Source organism: Rhamphochromis longiceps, linkage group LG5, assembly GCF_057381845.1.
Source record: "Rhamphochromis longiceps isolate RC_006_pf linkage group LG5, R_longiceps_female_GT1.1, whole genome shotgun sequence".
Classification (NCBI taxonomy): Eukaryota; Metazoa; Chordata; class Actinopteri; order Cichliformes; family Cichlidae; genus Rhamphochromis; species Rhamphochromis longiceps.
Genome location: NC_140561.1, coordinates 39,006,465 through 39,016,072, shown reverse-complemented (window position 1 = coordinate 39,016,072; position 9,608 = coordinate 39,006,465). Strand labels below are relative to the sequence as shown.

Here is a 9,608-nt window from a genome sequence, read left to right as displayed (position 1 = left end):
AAAGAGATTCATTTACTTATAACTGATTCCATTCCTAGTTTTTATTATAGAACTATTAAGTTATTTCTGATGTTCAGTCACATGCTTCTACCAAACTGCCCTTTTCACACCCAAACGAGCCACTTATTTCCTGTTTAATGCAAAAAGTTGTGTTTGTGTTTGTCAGAGGGGGCGGTGGTGTATGGGCCATGAGAGGAAGAGGGAGGGGTGGTTAGAATGGTAGGAGTGAAAATTTTTGGCCACAAAAACTGAAAATCAGCAAACAAAACTGCCGAGCAACAGACTGGAGACACAAACTGAAGACAAACAACGAAGACATAAAGCTTCAAAACCAGTATAATGAAGTTACTGCTCCTACTCATCCTCTCTCTGACCACAGGTAATACGATTACTAACAATTGCTTACAGTGATAACAGACTTGAATATTAATTATTATATTACTGATATATAACGTTTTTTTCAACACATTTTGTTCTAGTTTGTTTTAGTTCTAGTTTGACCTTTTTTAATCTGTTCGTATAAAAACTATGTGTAAAATTCTACGGTAATACAAAAATCATCTATGATTACACAAAGCTCGAAGCTCACAAACTCAAAAAAGGCTTGTAAGCATAGCAGCTTATTTTCTTTCATTTTCAGGTCGTGAGGCTGAAGTGAGAGCATGTCACCATCGATGGGCTGAAATCACCTGCAAATATCCTGAAACAAATAACACATATCAGTCTACTGATGTAGTTCTTTCCAGTGGAAGACCTGTACAAACCTCTAAGAAGGACGTGTGGGAAGAAAATGGCAGATTTCGCCTCTACCATGATACAAAAAATAAAAATCTCAAGGTTGCAATAAAACATGTTGAAGAGCGAGAGTTTGGGAAGTACAGGTGCAGGTTTTTCCAAAGATCGAACTCATCTGACATACAGGAAGGAAAACTGGAGACCGGTAAGAAATCTGACATCTGTTCAAATAATAATAATAATAATTATATATTAATCAATTTCCATAATCTGCAAGTCCTCATCGATTTAAAGTCACTGCCTATGGAGCTAAATTTTAAATACTTTAATTCTCTGATTTGTTTACAGAGCATGTAAACTGCCCGCGAACATTTCTCAGCGTGTACAGAACAGCTAACAGCACCATCACATGTGATTATCCAGATGTTTACGAGTCCCACATAAAGTTCTTCTGTAAAAAGAAACGTTTTACCTGTGAGGACATTTTATCAACGTCAAACGGGAAGTTTACTCTCACAGGCAGCAGCCGTGCCTTGAACATTTCCATCAGTCATGCGACCTCACAGGATGCTGGTGATTACTGGTGTGGAGTGGAATCAAATGATGGAAGTTACAGATTATCACACACACAAGTAAACCTGAAAGTTATAGGTGAGTATTCCACATGTTCAGTCTCTGAGGTTTAAATGATAAAAGCTGGCTGATAAGCTGAAGGCAAATATTTGTCTTTTTGTCTTCAGATATTGAACCTTTGCCATCAACTATTGGGCAGAACTTCACTTACCAGTGTAAGTACAACCAGGATGCCTCCTCATGTATAAAATTCATCTGCAAAGGAGAAGATTCAACTGTATGCAAACAGCTAGTAACCAGCACAGAGCCTGACGTGAACCAGAGATTTATAATGAAAGAGAACAACGGGAGTATCACCATTACAGTGAGAGAAGTAACAGCAAACGATAGTGGGATATACTGGTGTGGAGCAAGAGTCCCTCACAAAGACAATCAAACACATGACGACTTCTTTGATGGATTTAATTTGACTGTAGGTAAGTTGCTTGTACAATTTATCACTAATTCTTAACATGTTTCTGTTCTATTGAGTTTCATAGAACTCTTACAAAATAATGTTAGCAATAATATTTGATTTATCTCTTGCATTAGGTAAACATCTTTTATGTTTCACTTGTGCAAGAGATGGTTTTAATTAGTATCTTAAAAATACAGAAAAGAAGTGACAAAGCTGGATGAAGACGTTCACACAGTTTATAAAAACATAAAGAAAAAGCTTTAACAGTGAGGACTGTGGTTTTTCTCAGAAACAGGTCCTCTTCTTTCTTTTTTTTTTTTTTACCAGGGACCAAATCACCTGCTCGAAGATCATCAGACAGAGGTGAATGTGTTTAATGAGTCTTTATTTATTTGTGTTCACATTCAAATCACATACCAAAAAATACAAATTAGATTTTAAACCATGTTTGAACACATTAACAATGCATTTTCCATTTGTTATTATAGAGCTTTTGCCTGTAACAGAAACAGGTCCTCTAACCACAGCAACCACCCCAGCTCCTCAGAGTTCTGGTGAGAGACTTTATTTAATTTATTTAATATCTTAAATCTGCTATGAAGGCAAGTGCTGAAGCTGGATTAAGATGTTCACACTGTTTATGAAAACGTAGAAATAAACTGATGATGTGACAGTCTTAAAACTTTCAAAAGGTTTATCTTTCCTATGTTCTTCAGCACCGGCAGTTGAACAATAATGTCATGCTGAATAATTTTCTGGTCTAAATTTCTGTGATGTAGTGATGACCTTGATCCTACGTGTGGCTGTGTTGCAGCTGATGTTTGCAATCATTTTATTCCTTGTCTATAAACGTGAGTACATTCATTTTCATTTCTCAAAAATAAGACAATATTGAGATTCTTCCATATTTTGCACAGATAACATCTAAAAATCCACAGCAGACAGAGTGACATTAGCAGAGTCCCCAAATTCTCCATCCCATGACTTCTGAATACAAGTTAAGATTATCTTTTCAAATTTCTTGTTAAATCAGATTAAATCAAAATGGAAAATAGTTCAGTGATAATGATCAGTGCAACTCTGGCAGTTCTTTGCTGGACAGTTTTTCAGAAGCAGCCAGTGGAGGCAGCTGCATATCAGTTTAGTGAAATGTGTTTATTTTTTTCTTTTCACTTTGCAGGAGTCTCACATTTAAAAAATGCTGAAAATGGAGCTAGAGCATCGTATGTCAAACAGGTGGGTGCGTGTGTCTGATATGAAGTATAGTTAATGCAGCAATGTTTTGATACAACCATTAGTTAACTTTTTCATGTATTAGTCAATTTTTATACTGAGGAGAGAGCAGCAACAAAGGTACAAAAAACAATGATGTGGTGGATTTGGATGAGAGGGGAGAGTTATCATAGTAAGCTGAATCCATGAAAGGATGCACTATATGGATTTCAGTCACCCAAATTAAACCACAGACTTTCTAGTCTTTTAGTAAAACCATATAATTTGTCAGACAATCAACTAAAAACTCCCCAAAAGCACAAAAGAAATCAAGAAATCCAGTTCATTACCTCTTAACTAGTAGAGAATAAACCTCCTCATCAGCCTATCCAGTATGATAGGTATGAGTATTCATCCATCACCTCTGTGGATTTGTCATCCTGAGAGAAACCACTCAATGAGGGTTTATTATGGTGATGTTGCTAAGCCTCATTGTTTAATGAGTATTGTTGAGAGTAGAGGCAGCAATGTTGTACCAAGTGATCGAAAATAACAATTTAGCGCTATTTCACATAAAAGATTGCACTCATAAATGCAGCAATTTATAAACAACCAATTAGTTAAAACAAAAGTATTTTCCACACAACGAGGAAGTAACGTTGATTAAATTTTAGGGACATAATTTTATTATTGACTCTCCTCATCAGGCCAGCTATTAATCTCTAACTGCATGGACATTATTTAAGCTCGTATCCAAAAAACAGAAATAATGTTGACATATTGCTCAACATGTCTTGCAGCCTGTCTGAAGAGATTAAATTTGTAGCATTCTGTAGAAAACCACTGCCTATGTTTCCTCTGCTGAGAGGTTTGTGGCTTTGTAATCCATCAGATAAAACTCCAGCGACATTTTACATTGAGATGCTCTGAGTCCTGCTTTCATTTTGCTTGTCTGAACTAGATTCAAGGTACTTGGTTAGTACTGTTGTCTCACCAGTGGAGATTCTAGATTCTGTTGTAGCTCAAGTAAATATTAAGAGGGGGCACCTCGATCCAGTGTTTGTCACCATTATGTTTTAAATCCGACACCAACAACAAGCACAGACCAAATTCAAATTTTATTTGTCACATACACAGTACAACATGTAGTGAAATGCTTGTGTATGAGGCAGCAGACGTAGCCATGCCATTCCAGGGCTTGGTTTTAGCATGGGGGGTGTCTAGCCAGGAGACCCTTACTGGATAACCAGTTGCTGGTTTTTTCTACCATCAGCTTGAAAAAACACAGCAATTAGTGCATGTAGTAGGTGTTAAAGGTACCACGCTGCAGTGTTTTGAATCACATCTATCTCAAAGACTCCAATTTGTGCATGTAAATGGAGAGTCCTCTTCACACACTAAGGTTAATTATGAAGTTCCGCAGGGTTTTGTTCTGGTACCATTTCTGCTACATTATACATGTGTCTGTTAGGCAGTATCATTAGAGGGCATAGTATACATTTTCACTGTATACACACCAATTGGTAACTGCAGGCATGTCTTAAAGTCCAGGATGGCCTCTAATTTTCTGCTTCTAAATTCAGATAAAACTGACGTTATTTTACTCGGCCCTGAAAATCTTAGAAATATGGTATCTAAGCAGATTCTTACCCTGGATGGCATTAGCTTGGCCTCCAGTAACGCTGTGAGGAATCGTGCAGTTGGTCTTGACCAATAAATGTCCTTCAACGCACATATTAAACAAATATGTAAGACTGCTTTCTTCCATTTGTGCAACATCTCTACAGTTAGAAATATCCTGTCTCAGAGTGATGCTGAAAAACTAGTTCGTGCATTTATTACTTCCAGGCTGGACGACTGTAATTCATTATTACCAGGATGTCCTGAAACCCTGAAAAGCCTTCAGCTAATCCAAAATGCTGCAGCAAGAGTCCTGACAGGGACTAGAAAGAGAGAGCAGATTTCCTCTTCATTGGCTTCCTGTTAAATCCATAGTCAAATTCAAAATCCTGCTCCTCACATACAAGGTCTAGAATAATCAGGCCCCATCTTATCTTAACGAAGTTATAGTACCATATCACCCCATTAGAACACTTAGCTCTCTGACTGCGGGCTTGCTTGTTGTTCCCAAACCTTCAGTTTTCAGGCCCCTGTTCTGTGGAACCAGCTTTGGATTTGGGAGACAGACACCCGCTCTGTGTAAAAGCATATAGTTAGGGCTGGATCAGGCGACCCTGAATCCTCCTTAAGTCATGCTGAGGTAGGATTCACCCCCAGCATGTCGCAGCAGCAGCTCCCTGAGCCTGTTACAGTTTTTCTCAGTCGCTTTGGTGCATTTCTCACAACAGAATTAAACATTGCACAACAGTTAGTCCAACCACCACAACATGTAGTCGTTTTGGCACAACCCTGTGGCGGTTTCACGTTCACTGCGTCCAAAGGCAAATGCCTTTGGACATGAAGCAGTTGAGTGAGTACAAATATCTAAAGAATGGTCACGTTTGACTTCCTATTCATCACTATCTCCTTTCTTTTATCATGAATGTCACAATTATTCATACTTGTACCGGCTGAATAGTCATTGTCCTCACAACTAATAGTCTTCATTTCATTGCTTGTGTCAGTGCACTCAAAATTGTTGAACATCTTGTCAAACACTTTGTACACCCATTTTGAAAACCCTATTTTTAAGGAGTTTCCATGAAACCCCTGCACACGTTTGTATATCTTGACGAAGCGGGATTCAATCTTGCAAAAGGCGTGAACGAAATCACATTGGAGAAATAGCCACCATTGATGTCCCAGGCCAACGAGGAGGAAATATTTCAATGTGTGCAGCAATCTCAGAAAATGGCGTTCACACCCATATTCCTCGTATTGGTGCATACAATACACAACACCGGTTGGCTTTTCTGGACGCTCTTTATAGGGACCTAATCCCACAAAATGAAAGGGATGATCCTGGTGACAATCGGACAATGTATGTAGTGGTTTGGGATAATGTTAGCTTCCATCACTCTGCTGTAGTCGGGCAGTGGTTTGCAGCACACGACAGGATACTTATGGAGTTTCTTCCTCCTTACACTCCATTCCTAAATCCAATTGAGGAGTTTTTCTCTTTCTGGAGGTGGAAGGTATATGACAGGCATCCACATACCCAAATGACCCTGCTAGCAGCTATGGATGCAGCTTGTGATGACATCACAGCAGAGTCCTGCAGAGAGTGGAGTTGACACTCCAGAAGATACTTTCCCCGATGCATCGATAGAGCTGACATTCGCTGTGATGTTGATGCAAATATGTGGGCAGACAGACGGGAGCGTCTAGATATCAATGATTGATATGCAGCAGTGTCTGTTTTTCAGTTTTGTTTTTTTGTTTCATAACCACTGGAGTGAGGTTTACTGTCTAAGTGAGTTTATGTTTGCTGTAAAATGTTTGATTTACTGTATTTCCCCAGTTTGCACAATGCTGTGAACAGTTTCAATTAAATATTATCAAGAGTGCATATGGAGTGTCTTGATTTTCCTTTACAATTTATGGTTTTCAACATGCCATGCATGCTGTCCAGACTTGACATGTCATTGGGAAGCACCTACAAAGAAATCCGTCACAATGAGAACATGTTCAAACCATTTGATTTTGTGACCAAAGGTGCTGGTGTAATGACTTGTAATTGTGACAGCCCTGACACTTTGATTGATATAAGTACTTGCTTTTGATGAATGTATTATCTGTTTTGCTCAAGGGATTTGTTGTTGATGCATTGACAACTTATTTTGGACACCTGACTTTTCTTTTTGATGGAGTGACTCACTTTTGCAAGTTATCCACCATGTTTTGCAGTTTGCACTAATTGTTTTGAGAAGTGCCTTAGTAGTGGTGGAGAGTTCAATTCTGTTGTGAGAAATGCACCAAAGCGACTGAGAAAAACTGTAAAAGGGAGTTTTTCCTTCACACTGTTTCAAAAGCATTTGCTCATGTGATTGTTTGAATTTTTCTCTCTTTTCTTGTATTACAATATGCTTTTTATTCTGCTTTTTATTGTAGGATAATGGCAACAACAAATACCTTGAGGTAGCTGTTTTTACACACACACACACACACACACAGACAGACAGACAGACAGACAGACAGACAGACAGACAGACAGACAGATAGATAGATGCTATTCTACTACAGATGACAAAATTTAGGTACTGTTTCATCATAGAAGATTGAATGTAATGAACCTTTAGCCATGCTAAAAGAGGAATATGTTAAGTTAAATTCAAATTTCCTTTCTTTTTTATAAACTTAACGATGTAGTTTTAGTGCCAACAGCTAACAGTATGTTATAGTCGAAGTATAAAGGAAAAAAATGAAAGGAATCACTGAGTGAAGAGCAAAACATTACTTCAGAATGCTGTGTGGCTGCCTGTGTGTATACCTTATTGTATGTATTCTCTATTGTCTCAAACACAGGTACCCAGTAGTAACAATTTGGTATAATTATTATTTTAGTTGTAATTTGTAGTGCAGTTTATATCACAAGTGTTGTGACTGTGTCTAAACAATGTTTGTCGTTCTCTTACTGAAGGTCTGTGCTGGTGAGGATACACAGGAGCACCTTCAGGTGTCAGAGTCAGAAAATGCAGCAAACTCAATTTAAGTTAGAGCCAACCTTCACTCTGTGCTTTCTCGCCACATTATGCAAACATCAACTTTCAAAGCTGTTCTGTCAAAGCTGCTGGTGAGGTACTCAAACCCAGCTCCTCAGCCTGTGAATGTTCTACTGTGGAGTTCAGCAAATGTTCAACCAGCCCGACTACCTTTCTATCAGCTAAAACAACAAAGGGGAATGTTTTCCTGATTACTGCACATTGCCAAAAAATGAGGTTTAAAGTTAACACAGTCAAACAAGAAATACTTTTTATTCTCAGAGTTCATAACAGAGTTGGGCAAAAATAAATATCATTTTTAAAAATACTGCCCTTTGTTCCTAGAATAGTCTGTAGAACAAAATAAAACTGTTAGAACTTGTTACTGTGACTTAATAGACTTAATAGTTTAAGTCAATTTAAAGGATCAACAAAATAGATATGAGACAACGAGATTACTCTTAAAATTGATTTGAAATTCATTGTTTTGTGGTTGGGTACGAGCTGGTTGTATTCACTCACACATGTACTGTTTAGCAGCTGTATTTGTGTGACAGCTGATTTTTGTAATTGTTACAATTTCTCCTCCTCTCTTGGGCACATAAAATGTTACTAAATAAGGAGAAATAAAAAACACAAAGAATTTAACACCCTGCTTCTGGCTTGATAAGCAAAAGAAATTCCATAAAAATTCCTCGAACACGTTTTGAGACCAGAGGAGACGTTTTAGAGCAGTGGCCCCCAGGTTGTGGAATGCGCTCCCTCCATCATTACGTTGCCTTGATTGTATTTATTCTTTTAAAAAGCAGCTTAAGACTCATTTGTGCTGAACGTTTGACTGTGCTGTTTTTATGTATATCTGTTTTTATATTACTGCGAAGCACTTTGTGGTTGTGCTATATAAATAAATTGAATTGAATTTTTCTGACTGTAATTATTAGGAATAATAGGAATATTCACAATAAACAATAAAAAGTCATACCATTCCCCTGGTTCTTTCTCTAACGTCTTTATTGTTCTACTAAATCTCAACTTTAGCAATTTCATGTAAATGTTTTATAAAACTATTCGTTGGTGCTTAGAAAGTAGTCAGCCTAGACCCAGTGGGAAATCAGGGTTGTAATACAGTGCTACAACCCTGCTACAGTTAGCTCTGCGATCACAGCCAGGTCCAGCTGCTGAAGACAATCATCAGCTTCCAGTCAGCAAAACTGTTGGGTCTGCGCTTCAGCAGGCCTGCTAGTTCAGACTTATTCCTGTGAACAAAGCAAGACAGAACACTTTAACCGTTTGATAAGCAAAAACTGGTGATCATCTCCCCTCACCCCTGTATATGGCTTAGCTTCCTCCAAAGGTTTACCCTATACAAACACAGGTGAGGAGATAAAGAGCAGGAAGTAAATCATCCTCACTAAATAAGGACACGAGAACCTTACTTGAAATGTCTGCAGGTAAAAACTATAGCTAACTGTCTCCCCCACCATTCAGCAGGCCGGGGAGGGGAACAGAAACAGAGAATGTCTTTGATCACACAATTAAAGTAACACAATGACAACATTTAACAATTTCAACCTAACAAAAACCTTTTTTACGCAAAACTACAAAATTAATTATGACAGGTTTTATTAAAGAGTTAAAGAAACCAGAATTTCAAGTTAACGTCCTGTTATTTGATAAGATTATGAACCAAAATTAGATTGTTATGATCTTAAAGATACATTCTTTAATAAAACATGCATTATAATCAGAAGGAATTTTTAGCATTTTGAAATACATACATACATACATAGTTGTCACATGTGTATCTGCTGGTCTTGCAGTGACCCGTGGACAGTATTTATTTTGGGCTTTCAGTCAGTGTGTTCAAAGGGTTCAACACAAACCACGGGACAGCAGAAATAAAAATGTCTGTAAGGCTTTTTTCTCTTCACAAGTTGAACTTCTTCATCAGTCTTTTAATCGTGTTGTTTAACAGAGGTGACAAAATAGAC

The 9,608-nt window shown here is 37.8% G+C and overlaps 1 protein-coding gene across 1 annotated transcript; it reads left to right on the top strand.

Moving 5' to 3' along the window:
- The first annotated feature begins 242 nt into the window (after window positions 1-242).
- LOC146670605 (polymeric immunoglobulin receptor-like) lies at window positions 243-8,540 on the top strand. The gene is made up of 10 exons (XM_085407614.1): window positions 243-379; window positions 641-940; window positions 1,084-1,386; window positions 1,476-1,784; window positions 2,093-2,128; window positions 2,254-2,319; window positions 2,545-2,616; window positions 2,946-3,001; window positions 7,028-7,054; window positions 7,557-8,540. The coding sequence occupies exons 1-10, from the start codon at window positions 340-342 to the stop codon at window positions 7,626-7,628; spliced, it is 1,281 nt and encodes a 426-aa protein (XP_085263740.1). The 5' UTR covers window positions 243-339; the 3' UTR covers window positions 7,629-8,540.
- Window positions 8,541-9,608: the final 1,068 nt, after the last annotated feature.